Source organism: Ochlerotatus camptorhynchus, unplaced genomic scaffold (genome assembly GCF_037179485.1).
Source record: "Ochlerotatus camptorhynchus isolate MF236.1 unplaced genomic scaffold, CSIRO-AGI_Acam_v1.1 ptg000131l, whole genome shotgun sequence".
Classification (NCBI taxonomy): domain Eukaryota; kingdom Metazoa; phylum Arthropoda; class Insecta; order Diptera; family Culicidae; genus Ochlerotatus; species Ochlerotatus camptorhynchus.
Genome location: NW_027040621.1, coordinates 199,603 through 215,386, shown reverse-complemented (window position 1 = coordinate 215,386; position 15,784 = coordinate 199,603). Strand labels below are relative to the sequence as shown.

The 15,784-nt window shown below is 40.5% G+C and overlaps 1 protein-coding gene across 4 annotated transcripts in view; it reads left to right on the top strand.

Moving 5' to 3' along the window:
* The window catches only part of ham (hamlet), a 145,629-nt gene extending 130,274 nt beyond the window's left edge, over positions 1–15,355 (top strand). For 2 of the 4 annotated variants that reach the window (XM_065220710.1, XM_065220712.1), the window contains exons 7-9: positions 10,977–11,145; positions 11,480–12,619; positions 14,189–15,355. In XM_065220710.1, the coding sequence (XP_065076782.1) occupies positions 10,977–11,145; positions 11,480–12,619; positions 14,189–15,217 (2,338 nt within the window). In that variant the 3' untranslated portion in view covers positions 15,218–15,355. The remainder of the gene's footprint in view (positions 1–10,976; positions 11,146–11,479; positions 12,620–14,188) is intronic. The other 2 variants (XM_065220711.1, XM_065220713.1) reach the window with 2 other exon arrangements.
* Positions 15,356–15,784: the final 429 nt, after the last annotated feature.

Below are 15,784 nucleotides of genomic sequence, written 5' to 3'. Positions count from 1 at the left end.
TGGAAGCTTTTAAGATTTGGAGAGGAAACAGTTGAGAAAAGCATGCTAAATATGAAAAATGGATGTAATGGCGGCCCGTAATTTGGGTCCATACATAAATGCAGCAATCGACTAAATTTTCAATAGCAACCAAAAATATCCATGAGTACCGTTCCAATGACGCGTTCATCTAGATAAAATTGATGAATAGCAAATTTTTAGCGATGGGCCCAATCTCTTAGATCCAAAGGCCCATCGCTAAAAATCTGCTATTTATCAATTTTATCTAGACAAACGCGTCATTGGGACGGTACTAATGGATATTTTTGGTCGCTATTGAAAATTTAATCGATTACTGAATTTATGTATGGGCCCAAATAAGGGGCATTTAGACCGACATTAGATCCATTTCCCCTAATTAAAAGAAATTTCGAATTGAAGCTGACGGAAACCTTTTTGCTACTGTTCCCCAAATAGGTGCTCTGGAGTTGATGCTCTAAGTACCAAATAGGAATAAAATAGGGTTCTGTTGTTCTATATGTTACTCATGAAGGCAAGTGACATGTCTCTTAAATTCCTCAAGCTGATTTTTGAAATCCTTTTGACACATTTGGTCTAAAAACAATTGATTTTTGCTTCTGAACTGGTTTTGGATGTTCACTGATAATGTATTTAGAAATGGACTGGTCTTTTGCATTCTCTGGATGGACTTTTGAAGATTTTTGAATTTTGCCTTGCCTTTAAAGACCGTCGGAAGACCAGGGCTATGTGAACTTGTAGCAAACGTTTTAGCTTACTGGGCAGAGCATTTCGAGTTCAATCCCGGGATCCTTCTCAAGGTTGCAATTAATCATTTTATCAAGCTTCTGCATTCATTTTCCATCAGATATCACTGCTGTTTTTAGTGGTGACATCTCTCGGAAACTACACATAATCTGTTTTCCGTTAATTGTTCACAGAGGACAGTGCAGTGCAAAACATGTCTGGTACCTCTATATATGTATTTTGAGAAACATCCGAAGTTCCTCCTTTTTTACACATTCTGCACACAAAATAGTATCTTTTGTGCAGAATATGTAAAAAAGGAGGAACTTCGGATGTTAATCAAAATACATATATAGAGGTACCAGGCATGTTTTGCAGTGTCAGGTACTCTATTTTGTAGTCTGTGAAAGGGAAATACATGACATGTTGAGAAATTGAACTAGTGCGAGGAAATTTTCTCTCTCAAATTTGATTTGTTTGGCTCTCTGGGGACTGGTATTAAAGCAGGTAAAACTGTATGGGGAAAATTCAGTTTTATTTAATTGTAGCTTGTTTAACAATAATTTGTGGGAAAAAAGTGAACGACAATGTCTTTGACTAATTTATACAGGTAGTCGTTCACTTTTTTTAACCTGAATATGCACCGGAAGCGAATTATTCCCACTTCTCTCAATTTCTAAATGGGGATTTTTATCACTTCCTACCAGCGGAACAGCGCCATCTTTGTAAAAAATGGCTGGAAGATATGATTAATTGCTCAATAGGATTAAACAAATGAGCGTGTGCGCTCAGCGATAATAAAGCCGTGGATTGAGACTTAACATTCAAACTTGACTGGTTATGAGAATGATGCAAAATTTGAAATTTTCGCTCCACAGTGCTCAAACGGTTCCAAATTTGGGCCCCGATTAGCTTCCCAAAATTTGAACTCGTTTAGTGATAAACTGACTTGGCACAAACCGTTTGAAGTTTATAAGGGAATTACTATGGAGAAACTATAATTTCGGTTCATATCTATCTCAGAATTCGCCAGTTCACTCTACTTTAGAAAATGCCGTAGCGTAGTGTTGCGCAGTATATCTCAACTGATCAGCACGGCTTCTTCCCTGGACGGTCGATTAACACAAATCTAGTGGAGTTCTGCTCCTTTTGTCTGCAACACATGGAGAAAGGAGCACAAGTCGATACGGTGTACACGGACATCAAAGCAGCATTTGACCGTGTTGATCATGCTATATTGTTGGCTAAACTAAGGCACTTAGGTGCTTCCGATGCTTTTGTGTGCTGGTTAGAATCGTTCCTAGCAAATCGCTCACTTTCTGTAAAATTGGGAAACGCTGAGTCGCGAGTCTTCCACTGTACATCAGGTGTCCCTCAGAGCAGCATCGTCGGGGCGTTACTCTTTTCGCTTTATTTCAACGATGTGTGCTTAATGACAATAGTATTATTGCTAAAGCGAACAAAAATCTTGGTTTCATCATGAGAGTTGGAAAGGAGTTTCGTGACCCGTATTGTTTGAGATCTCTTTATTATGCGCTTGTACGCTCCATCCTGGAGACGGCGGCGGTAGTTTGGAGCCCCTACACCGACATCTGGTCAGCACGGATTGAATCTATACAGAGGAAGTTCATTAGGTTTGCGCTTCGAACTCTTCCCTGGATAGATCCGGTGGTACTTCCCCCATACGAAAACCGATGCAAGCTTTTAGGATTGGACACACTGGCTAAAAGGAGAGGTGACATGTGTGCTGTATTTGTTGGAAAATTACTTTGCGGAATAATTGATTCCCCTAACATTTTGGCTAAATTGAATTTGAACGTGACCTCAAGAGTTCTTCGTTCCACGAACTTCCTCCGTCTTCCTTTTCACCGGAAAGTTTACGGTCAAAACGAACCAATATGTGCTATGTGTAACATTTTTAACTCTGTTTTCCACTTGTTTGAGTTTAACGTTAGCTGTGAAACATTTAAATGTCGTTTACGTAATCGCAATTTAGTATAGTTGTTTAAGTTTTTGTACGTTTAAATCATGTAGACCATGTTTGTCAGATGATTGTAGATAATAAATAAAATGATAGCTGAGCTTGTTGCAAATTTTCTCAGCTACAGCTTTGCTTAAGACCACTTTTCGATCAAATGCAAGGAACAAAAAATATTATTGATTCAAGCGAGGGGGAAGACAGCTTTCATTTGAGTACCTCTCAAATTCTCTTTTACTCAGAGTCGCTCAGAGCTACTCTGGTTTGCTCTGGGATTTGATCTAATTTGCGACGAAAACAGAATTAGTTTGGCATATATATATATTGAAATCTGACCATGCAAATGTTAGTTCGGATGCAATATTTGAGGTTCATGGAATCCCTCCACTTCGCGTTTTCACTTGCACTGGCCATGCAGAAGTCATACAGGTGGGCAAATTTAATGAAATGCTTGCCCCTCTGCAGCAGACATGTAGATTAATTTTGAACTTTGTCCATTAAGTAGATCACCAGATGTGTGCCCGTGAAATTTCGAAGTGGTTAAACCAAATTGTGTGGAAAATGGATTCCGTCATTAGTGTCCTTAAATAATGGAAATGATCTCGTTTTCTACCTTGTTCCTCCCACTCAACCCTTGTGCCATCCATGGCTACTGTCCGGACTCTTCTGAACTAACTCTGAAAATGACAAATCCCACTGGAACTCCTTTGCTGTTGTTGGTGTGCAGATTAGTCCTGGACACGGGTATTGACCCTCCCGCTACCTGGGGGGACGTGCTGTCAAATCAGCCTACTGATCATCTTGTATGAAACTGGTTCCAAACGTAAACAAACGCTGTAGGTTTCTTATGGCTTGTTTACGTTTGGAACCAGTTATGCGAGGTAGGCAACGATTGTTCGTATTTGACAGCCACCTCCCCCCCTTGCCCGCTACAGGAGGACGATGAATGGGCATGTGCCACATGTGAACAAGAACCAAGCAATGGGTGCAACTTGCAATTAATTGGTAGGGTCGTGATTGGCCTGCTGCTGGGTGAAAACTTAGGATTTACAATCAGAAACTGTTCCGTTGCATTTGTCATAGCGGTTTTGGCTATTTTCTAAAATCACGGGTGATGGCTTTCTGGAGGACACTTTTCGTTTTGCAGTGGTAATGAAATTGTACAGGATATTGCCACCTTAATACTACTGAGCATCCAGATCAGTGATGCAAAATATCATGACACTCACGTGACACTCGTCTACCCATCAACAGACTATCGCTGACAGAACGTTTTGTCACGCAGTGAGAGGTTGAGCCATGGCGAACAACAATCACCAGTAATGGTCACTGCTCACAAGCAAAACGTTACATTCGCTGCTGATGATGAAAAGGACAACGAAAACAGTGAAGACTTTTGCAGTACGATCATGAGAAAAAAGCGAAACGACAGAATAAAATGAAAACAATGCCTACGCATTCCAAGTTCGTCTCGGCAGGCGCGACTGTGTGAGTTACAAACAAAGCAGGCAACATTAAACGGAAGCTGTTGGGCTCACTCACATAAGCAAGCAAAGCAGCAACTGCTTTAAAACGAGCACAGATGAGTGTCGTGATTGTCGGGAATGACCAGATCGGTGATGGATCACAACCGAAGACGACATTCACCATTTGCTTTTTACTTCTTTCGTCAACTTGATGGATGGTTATGGATAGAGTTTCGATGAGCACTTTGATAGGAATGTACAAAGCGCTACTACCATCAGCTGTTTGACGATTGTCAGTGTGATAGGTCGCAACTCTGATCCAGATGTTTAGAGTAAGCGAATAGATAGATATTCCCTTCCAGCAACCAGCTCCGGTGAGGACATGCACTTGAGGATAAGTCCTGCGAGTTCCAAACTCCGATAAATGTGATTGCTTGGGCTGCGCTGTCAAAACAATCGAGATAATACAGTTACTCTGGATTGCTCTGAGTTTCTCACTGTCTTCTCCCTCGGATTCCAGTCACTGATGTCTTATGATTATGCTCAATCAACTGTTCAGCAGGCAATATTGGTGTTTTTGGCGCGTAGAATAGAGGACAAAAATCATGGCTACTATGTCATACTGCAGAATATAGTGTTGCCCATAATACAGTTGCTTAATCTTGCCATAAGTTTATCACTGTCTTAAACAATTAATAACTATTTAATTTGACGTTTGGCTGAAAAATTATTTTCTGCAAAGGTGTAGCTGATAAAAATTCCCTTAAGAATAGCAATAGAATTTGCTAACAGTACAATATGTAAAAAGGCTAGAAGGCAATGAACAAAAAGTTTTGTTTTCCATATAATCCATGTAATTTCCATATAAACTTCAAATGATTTGTGCCATTTGTCAGTTTCTTATCAAATGAGTTTAAACTTTCGGAGGCTAATCAGGACCCGATTTGAAACCGTTTGAACACTGTGGAGCGAAAATTTCAAACTTTGCATCAGTCTACTGGTTATGTATCAAACACATACTTTTCAACTTCTTCTAGTAGCTAGCTTGCAAATAAATACACGATAGTTTAATGATTCTGAAAAATAGTATTTTATGCTAAATGAGCAAGCTTGCAATCGTATGCAAGTGATCGTAGAAAATCGATGCTGATAGAACTTGGTCAGAATTGTTAGTGATACAATATTTGAATTTGAATAGCTTCATATCGTCACTCGCAGTGGTTTGTTTGGTATTCCAAAGCTGTTTGGATCCTTAATGACCACTAGGACGTAACATGCGCCATTATTGACAGAATAAGGTAATGAGCTTCCAAAACTTGTACAGCTATACAAAAGCAATTTTCCAATTGTAGCACAGCTAAGCATGCGCTTTTTGATATTTAGCGAATTTTTTACGTAGAAAACGTATTCGAAGTAGGAACTCCTCAAGAAATCTTCGAATGCAATTCATGACACATTTCCAGAGCTCATGCAAAACGTTGAAGGGGCAAAGGGTCTAAGGGACAAATGGTCGAAATAGACAAAAGGTCGAATGAACAAAAGGTCGAATGGACTTAAGGTCGAATGGACTTAAGGTCGAACAAACAAAAGGTCGAATGGACTAAAGCTCGGATGAACTAAAGGTTGGATGGACAAAAGATCGAAATGGACAAAAGTTCGAATCGACAAAAAGTCGAATGGAAAAAAGGTCGAATGGACATAAGGTCAAAATGGACAAAATTTCGAATGGAAAAATGTTGAATGAACAAATTGTCGTATTGACAAAAGGTTGAAATGAATAAAAGATCGAAATGGACGGAAAATCGAATGGACAAAAGGTCGAATGGACAAAAGGTTGAAATGCAGAAAAAGTCTAAATGGACCAAAGGACGAAATGGACAAAAAGTCGAATGGACAAAAGGTCGAGTGGACATAAAGTAAAAATGGACAAAACTTCGAATGGAAAATGGGTCGAATGAACAAATTGGCGTATTGACAAAAGGTTAAACGAACAAAAGGTCGAAATGGACAAAAGGTCAAATGAAGAACAGGTCGAAGCGACAAAAGGTCAGATGGAAAAATGGTCGAATGGATTAAGGTTGGATGGACAAAAGGTCAAAATGGACAAAATTTCGAATGGACCAAAGTCGAATGAACAAATTGACGTATTGGTATAAGGTTGAAATGAACAAAATATCGAAATGGACGAAAAATCGAATGGACAAAATGTCGAAATGGGCAAAAGGTCAAAATGGACAAAAATTCGAATGAACAAAAGGTCAAAATGGACAAAAATTCGAATGAACAAAAGGTCAAAATGGACAAAAGGTCAAAATGGACAAAATTTCGAAATTGAATTGAAATTGACAAAAGGTCGACTTGAAAAATGTCAAATGGACAAAAGGTCGAATGGAAAAAAGGTCGAATGAACAAATGTTCGAATGGACTAATGGTCAAAATTGACAAAATTTCGTATGGAAGAAAGTCGAATGAACAAATTGTCGTATTGACAAAAGGTTGAAATGAACTATAGATCGAAATGGACGGAAAATAGAATGGACAAAAGGTCGAAATAGACCAAAGGTCGAAATGGACAAAAGGTCAAAATGGACAAAAGGTCGACTGGACATAAGGTCAAAATGGACAAAACTTTGAATGGAAAAAGTCGAATGAACTAATTGTAGTATTGACAAAAGGTTAAAACGAACAAAAGATCGAAATGGACGAAAAATCGAATGGACAAAAGGTCGAATGAACAACATGTCGAAAGGACAAATTGTCGAAATTTACAAAAGGTCGACTTGAAAAAAGTCGAATGGAAAAAAGGTCGAATGAATATAAGGTCGATTGGACTAAAAGTCGGATGGACAAAAGGTTGCATGGAAAATATGAACCAAACAAAAGGTTGAATGATCTATTGATCGAATGGACAAAATATCGAAATGGACAAAAGTTCGAATCGACAAAAAATCGAATGGACAAAAGGTCGACAAGACATAAGGACAATTGTCCAGCTCAAACCTTTGTAGGAATAAGAGGTTGAACCATTATGATCATTAAAAAAAGGTCAAAATGGACAAAACTTCGAATGGAAAAAAGTCGAATGAACAAATTGTCGTATTGACAAAGGTTGAAATGAACAAAGGATCAAAATGGACGGACAATCGAATGGTCGAAAGATCGAATGGAAAAAAAGGTCGAAATGGACAAAAACGACAAAATGGACAAAATTTCGAATGGAGAAAAACTGGAATGAAAAAAATGTCGAATGGACAAATTGTTGAGATGGACAAATGGTCTAAATGGGCTGAAGGTCCAATTACTTTGAGTGGATCAAAAAGAGTGAAAGCTTTGAGTAACCTAACTTAAATCGAAGACAACATATCAAGAAGACTGGCAACTTTGCAAGAATCCAAGCGACAGATACAATGGCGCTGCGCTTGAGTGAAGGTGGAAGCAACGCATAGAAAAATGAGCAAAACCCTTCTTCTGAGGATGTAATCTTTGCTATCAAATTTGTTCGAAGCATTTACCTTTGAGCGGCAGATGACGCGATTGTACCTGTCTCATAGCGTTCGTATGAGAAAATGGAAGAGTTGCCAGTCTTCTTGATTTGTTGTCTTCGCTTAAATTCGATGCATATTTTCGCCCTATGAATGTTATGGCAGTTCTCACAATGGACCGTAGCGAACAAATCAGTTTTTCCACATTTAATATTTTTATATAAATCCTTAACAGATGCAGTGCATTAGCAAATATTAAAAAAATTTCTTTACAAATCTTTGTTCGCTGATGACACAGGCATTTCCGCTAAAGGAAGAAGTCTTCGTGTTATTTGCAGCAGACTGCAGAAAAGTTTAGATATTTTCTCTTCTTATTTACAAAAATGGAAGATTTCTCCCAACGCTTCCAAAACTCAACTTATAATATTTCCACATAAGCCTAGAGCTTCGTTTTTGAAACCTAGTAGTAGTCACATAGTCACTATGAACGGAGTTCCAATTTCCTGGTCAAACCAAGTGAAATATCTTGGATTAATACTTGACCAAAAATTAACTTTTAAAGATCACATTGAGGGCATTCAAGCCAAATGTAACAAATATATTAAATGTTTGTATCCTCTTATAAACAGGAAATCCAAACTTTGCCTGACGAATAAACTTCTAATATTTAAACAAGTTTTTAGACCGGCCATGCTTTACGCTGTGCCAATATGGTCTAGTTGCTGCACTACCAGGAAAAAAGCACTTCAAAGGATTCAGAACAAAATTCTGAAAATGATTTTGAAGTTGCCTCCCTGGTACAGTACAACCGAAGTACATAGAATTTCGAATGTTGAGACTTTAGCACAAATGTCCAACAAAATAATTAATAATTTCAGGCAAAAATCGTTGCAATCCTCAATTGCAACGATTAATTCCCTTTATACTTAGTTAAGATTTAGTTTTAGTTTTTAGTTTTAAGATATCAATTGTTATACTGACATGCAGGTTAAAAAACCTGTTTAAAATACTGAATTGCCAAGACATGAACAATGTAAAAACACTTAGATATATATCATAACAATTAAGGCTGGTACGTTACTGCAGTAACTGGAGCACCTAGGTTAAAATGAAATGTAATTTATTTTGAATTTGGAACAAATAAAGAGTTAAAAAAAAAAAAAAAAAAAAAAAAAAAAAAATTCTTTAATCAATATTTTTTGATTTTGTTTTAAAAAAAGCTTCTGAAAATCAAAGTTTTGAAAAATTTAAATACTTACTAAATAAAATACGCTTAAAAATTGACATCAACTCGAAAATTGTTTTCACTGTTTGTTTTTGGTTAGCTTGATTTTGTAATTTTTATACAAAATAAAATATTTGTGACTAAAATCGTTTTCTTTGCTTACATTACAAATATATTGCACATAAAACAGTTCAAATTTGTTTTCCAGAAGATGTTGTTCTTCGAATTTTGACAATTTTTTATTCAAGAATTTGAATATAAAAAAATACAATTTTCATATCCCTTTTTTGTTAGATAAAAATTAAACTTATGAACCACAATATTTTTTGATATTTAAGTTTCAACACTTGTGTAGCTTTTGAGTGGAAATCGTAGAAAAATAAATTTTACGTATTAAATTTTCCCAGAAATAATAAATTTTTCCCTGCAACTTTGTCTCAAGCGTCATGTTGATGTAAAGTGACTTTTCCAAGCTACGATTTATTGAAAAAAATTGATATACGTCATTTTTAAAATGGCCGAGTTTTATTAAAAATATTAATGAATGCCCATTGCCCATTGATTGCAATTCAGTGTCAACAGTTCAAAAGGACATAATTGCTTTTGTAAACAATGGCTTGAGCCGGCGATTTCTAGCGAAAAAAAGGTCATAGATGAAAATTATTGATACCAACTGGTAGAAGAATGTTTCCTTTACCAGCTAACATTGTTAATTTGTAGAGGTGAGCTTTGATTCGCGAGAAATGGATGGCTATTGTTTATAAAAGCAATTACGCCCCTTGTTGACACTGATTTATGCAAATCGGAACTGCTTACCTGGGAGTCAAATTTTCTTTTGAAATCCAATGAAATCTCAAACCAACAAAGCAGAAATCATTCGTCAAACTAAACTTCTTCGACGAAGCAACATATGCCCCTTCAGCGCTCCCACTGAGTCACTCACACGCCTATGACCTCCCACTAGGCTACCATTTAGCTGCTGGAAGCCTAGCCAAAAAAAAAAAAACAAAAACCAGAAGTCCATCAGGAATCGCAAACGACCAAATTGCCGGCGATAGCCCGTGGTGAACAATATAGCAATCATTTTTGACATCTTGATGTAGATGTAAGTCCTCCTAACTTCTACGATCACACCACACATTCGGCGCTTGCAAATGACAGGGTTTTGTGAAAAGTGAAACTTGGAATTTGCTGCCACCACTATCATGTCATTCCGTGGACATTTGGCCATTCCGCAGATCCTTCAGGCGATCGATCTACACATCTAGGCATTGTCCGCGGAGTGTGGCAGACTGTGGGAAACGTTCGACCTGATGAATCGAAATGTTCCCCATTGTTCCTCGTGTAAATGCAGCCAATGCACTTATCTGATTTCGGGCGTCCACTCGGTGATTACCCTTACCCATGCACACTGCTCGCTCTTCTGCCCATCGATCGCCTAATGGGTGAGAACTTTGGCACCTGAAATCGCTTCCTCCTTGATGACTCTCGCTTCGTCAGTTTTTGCTGTCACTATGCTGTGCTATTATTGTCATCCACTTTACACGCCCACCGGCATTGTTTCCCCTCGCTTCGAACCGGGGCTAAACAAATTGCTACACAGTCACATCAACCCATCACATTCACTACCATTCCCGTTTCTGAAGTGATGAATAATTAACCGAATTCGGTGTTGTTGTAATGAGGATTCATCGGAAATTTGGCCTAGCCACGAAAAACTGTCATGCACGGCAATCACTTGGGAGGGGATGGTTTCCAACGATTAGGGTGTCCTCCACTATCTCTCTTCGTCAAGCATTTACGTAATTTACATACGACGAAGGCGACAATGGGATGGAAATTATGCTTCGATTAGGCATCGCTTTTTCTTCCTGTTCACAGAGTGTCGCAAGCTGGGGATCCTCCCACCATCCAACGAACATTGACGTGTCGATTTCTTCATTTGTAAAGGTCGCTGTCGCATTCGTGGTTCAATTACTATGCATGATGACTCCCACTAGCATTTGGTGGAATATTATTTCGCGCATTGTCCCCGTTCGTTGTTGATATTTACGTTTCGATTTCCCATTTATTTTCCACAGACTCGACGATCATCTGGTGATTTCGCACCACTACCCAAAGGACGCCTATCGGTGCGAGCTCTGCCCGAGGGCGTACTGCTATCGACCGTCGCTGCTGCGGCACCGGGCCATCGTTCACGGTGAAATCCGGCGGTACCCCTGCGAGAATTGTCCCAAGGTAAGTAACTGTGTAAGTGTCGTTCTGGGTTTTTTGATTGAATGATATATGATAACTCTGAGTCGACAATGTACTCTGATTCTTTTTTGTTTTATGGTTACAAAACTATGAATTTTACATAAAAAAAAAATACACAGTCAAACAGATAAGAAAAAAAAGAAGAACAAAACGAAGAAAAAATAATTACTGTATAAACAAGAAGATACAAGACACGAACAACAAACATAACACTAACAAACAAAAAACTATCAAATCACATGATATTCTAAAAAAAAACCACATTGAGCATCACGAGCAAATCCGTATTAAAATCATTCCTTCTTTTTCCTGCACCCATTTCTTGCAGGTCTTTACCGATCCATCCAACCTCCAGCGACACATCCGTACCCACCACGTTGGAGCCCGGAGCCACGCGTGTCCCGAGTGTGGAAAAACTTTCGCAACCTCGTCCGGTCTGAAGCAGCACACCCACATCCACTCGTCGGTCAAGCCGTTCCAGTGCGAGGTCTGCCTGAAGGCTTACACCCAGTTTTCGAACCTCTGCCGGCACAAGCGCATGCATGCCGACTGCCGCATGCAAATCAAGTGCAACAAGTGCGGACAAAGTTTCAGCACCGTAACGTCGCTCTCCAAGCACAAGCGATTCTGTGATTCGACCTCCGTCGGAGGAGGACCTCTACATCCCTCAACGGGCCATCAACAGCAAGCCTCCGGAGTTGGCAGTCTGCCGCACAACATGGCCACACCTCCGAATCCGTTTCTCATGTTCCACGGAAGCCCTTTCTTCCCACCGGGATTCCGTCCGTATCCCGGAATGCCCGGCATCTTCCCACCAAACCCCGCTCAAGCTCCCCAATTTCCCTTGTCATTCTTCCCCAAACCGTCTCCTGTTCCGGTTGAAATGGACCGCAAGACTCCATCGCCACGCCACATGAGCCTGATGGAGCAGTACGGTCAGCAGACGATGAAGATTTCCCCACCCACGGCGGAAGAAGCCACCAACCATCTGAGACCATCTCCAGCCCGTCCGATCCCGGTCAACTTCAACTCGATCCCATCGATGACTTCAACTCCGATTGCACCAACTGCAACTGCAACGGCTACCAATACAGCAATCGCAGCCCAGTTAAACAACAACAATCACATCAAAGCGGACACCCTGAACCGTAGCCGGGAGAATGGTTCCCTGAACAGTAGTCTGGCCTCGCGGGGAATTCCATCGGAAGTGCACAGCTCCGAAGACGAACTGCCACCGGGTGGATCGATTCGGGTGAAGGACTTTTCCATCTGCTCTACCGCGTCCTCGTCCGGGTCGTTGGAGATCAAAGAGGAACGGCAATCTCCGCTAATGTTGCTTGGCAAGCGGAGGAAGCCCTCGATCGATGTGGTTAAGGAAGAGGAGGAGGAGGAGGAGGAGGAAGAGGAAGAACAGGAGGAGAACGATAACGAGCAGAAAGATGAAGGGGAATCGGAGCTGCCAGTTAAGGTAAGGTTTTGGAATGGTGTGAATGGTTGCCAGATTTTTAGAAAAAAAAAATTTACGTAAGACTACGTGTTTGATGGCTGTACTGGGGTGCAAATCGAAACACTGTGTGACGAAATAGTGTCAGGCTTTAAACGCTTATAACTTGGCTATTGATTGATGGATTTCAATTCTTCTCACAGTGTTTGATTCAGATTTGGTGTATGCTTTGGTTGATATAAAGATTGTCGTAATTTATCATTGGTAAAGGATTGAAAATTGATCAAACTTTTTGGCCACTTATTGCTTGCTTTAACTTGACAGTACGACTAGATAGAAGTTTGCTGTATTCAGTAAAGTGGTTCTAAATGACAAACCTATCGTATCTCATTCGAAAAAAATCACTAAGTACCATTTGATACTAATGGCTAGCTTAAGTCGACATCTCGACTAGATAGAAGGTTGCGGTCAACACGACCTTTTGTAAAGTGGACAGATTAGTTCTGAATTCTCATACCAGGCGGCTCGAATATACGATTTGCTTTAACTTGAAAGCTTAACTAGATAGATGGTTGCGCTGTCATCCTTCCAATCGGAGGAGGAAGATTAACTTTGTGACCGCGCACAGCACACAGACGGATTCGCCCAAGAAAAGGCATGCACTAGAACTAGATGGTACTGTACTTTGATAGTTTGTTTAGCAAGTGTTGGAACCGAAGGCAGCCGATTGTTACAACAATCCGTAGACTACACACTAAGATTTTTTTTCCGTGCTCGGTAAATTTTACCGAAATCAGAACAGCTGAACGCTCGGTAAAACTTTGACCTTCATTTTAAAGGCTATTGAATTTGAAAATAATATTAAAACATGTTCAACCTTGTTGAAATGATCAAATCTTGTCATTTTAGTGGAGATTTAGTTTCAAAGTAGCTGAAAAGCAATTGAATTGAATTGCATAAATTTTACCGAAAAGTTCAGCTGTTCAGATTTCGGTAAAAATTACCGAGATCAGCGATAATTTCTAAGTGTGTACACACTTAGATTTTTTTGCCGAGATGGGCACCACCGAGCAGCTCGGCATTTTATTTTGCTGGAAATTCAGCAAAAAATATGTTTGTTAGCTGAGATCTCGGCAAAATTCCCGTTTGTTAGCTGAATCTCGGCAAGTTTTTCACTGAGATCCAGCAAAATAAAATGCCGAGCTGCTCGGTGGTGCCCATCTCGGCGAAAAAATCTAAGTGTGTACGTAGAATTTAGTTTCCAATCCATCTCTCTTTTGCAAATGAATCTAGCTTTACGATGACACCGATTGACTCATCGATTCCTGCGAATGTACACACTTTAAACAATTGGTTAGGGAATTTAAAGCAGAATGATCAACCGGTACTTGTGCCATACTCACTAACTTTCAATAAACAACGATTTAATTTCACTTTTATAATAATATTATAAACAAAACAAAAAACAATCTCGTAGTCCTACGTCAATAATGCAATCATGCTTGGGACACAACGCTCAACTTTTTTTTTTTAAACTTCTTTTATTAATTTGTTCGGCTAAATCTTATCGATTTTTTTTTTCATCCTTGACAGATTCCAAAGCTCGAAACCCCATCGGAACAACCGCTGGATCTGAGCGTGACCAAGAAGAAGAACGGCACCCGCAGTCCGACACCGATCGAGGTGACCACACCGACTCCGACTCCAACTCTGACATTGGAACCCACGCCGGCCAGAAGCGTCTCACCGAAGCCCATCAGCTCTCCACAAATGACCGTTCCGGCGAGTCCGTCACCGACGCCCTCGCCACGTCCCACCCCGTCGCCATCGTCACCGGGTGCCCAGCAGATCTCCTACCCGCGTCCCATCTACCCGATGCTGCTGGAGGCCATGTACCGTCCAGGAATACCAAATTTCCAGCGGCCGCCGTTCAATTTTTTAGGCTCCCTTGGCCCGAACTTTGACCTACTAAAACGTAACGCCTCGGCCGCCGCGTTTCCCCCGAAGCCCTTCCACGAGGTCATTATGGCCGCCGGTGGGCTGACCGGCGGTGGAAAGGTCAAGGACCGCTACTCGTGCAAATTCTGCGGCAAGATATTTCCCCGCTCGGCTAATCTGACGCGCCACCTACGCACCCACACCGGTGAGCAGCCCTACAAATGTCGGTACTGTGAACGGTCATTTAGTATCTCTAGTAATTTGCAGCGTCATGTGCGTAACATTCACAACAAAGAGCGTCCGTTCAAGTGTCACCTGTGTGAGCGCTGCTTTGGTCAGCAGACGAATCTCGATCGGCACCTGAAGAAACATGATGCCGACGCGGCCGGACTCGGAATAGGCCTCGGCGATTCGCCTTCGTCTAACGAGGCCGAACGGGAGGATGCCTATTTCGACGAGATTCGCTCGTTCATGGGCAAAGTGACGTACTCGGGAGCAGCAACGGTGGCCGGGTCCCGTGGGCATCACCATGGCACCAGTGGTCATCTGTACACACCGATCGATGTGACCACGGTCGAACCGGAACTGGAGGACGGATCCAGCGATGTCGAGAGCGACATGATCAACATCGACTCCGACAAAGAACCGATGAACAACAACGACACGATAGAGGTTTCCACCTAAGCAGGTGAAAGACGGCGGACAGCGAAGCGAACAATGTGTAAATAGAGCTGTTGATTGGACCAATAACCGAACGATTCTGCACGGTCCTAACGAAAATCCAACGGGATTTGTAAATACTTGAGGACCCATCCAAAAACACAACAATCTGTATCTAATGTTTCACCCTATGCTCACTATTAGCGAATTAATTCCGGGTTTAGATTACACCAAACACTGACCAGGCTCACTTACTATAGTATTATTATCAAGGAAATTATAAACAACAACAAAATCCTACTTTTAAGCTCACTAGGCAATAAGCAAACCATCATGTACAGAACCTGAACCCTCAATTTAAAGTTAATCGTAGATCAAATATTATTATTTTTGGGGTGATATTGATATTGTTTAATGTATTAACGATTTTTTTGCATTTTAGTCAGTGTATGAAAGTTAAGCTTTTGAAGCCCACTTGAAGGAATTTAGTTGATACCAAAAATTTTAAAACACGCAAGCACGATTAGAGTAGTTTCGGCGCTATAGGCAAAATTTGATTTTAGTTGGTAATTTATTGTTTGAGAGACTACC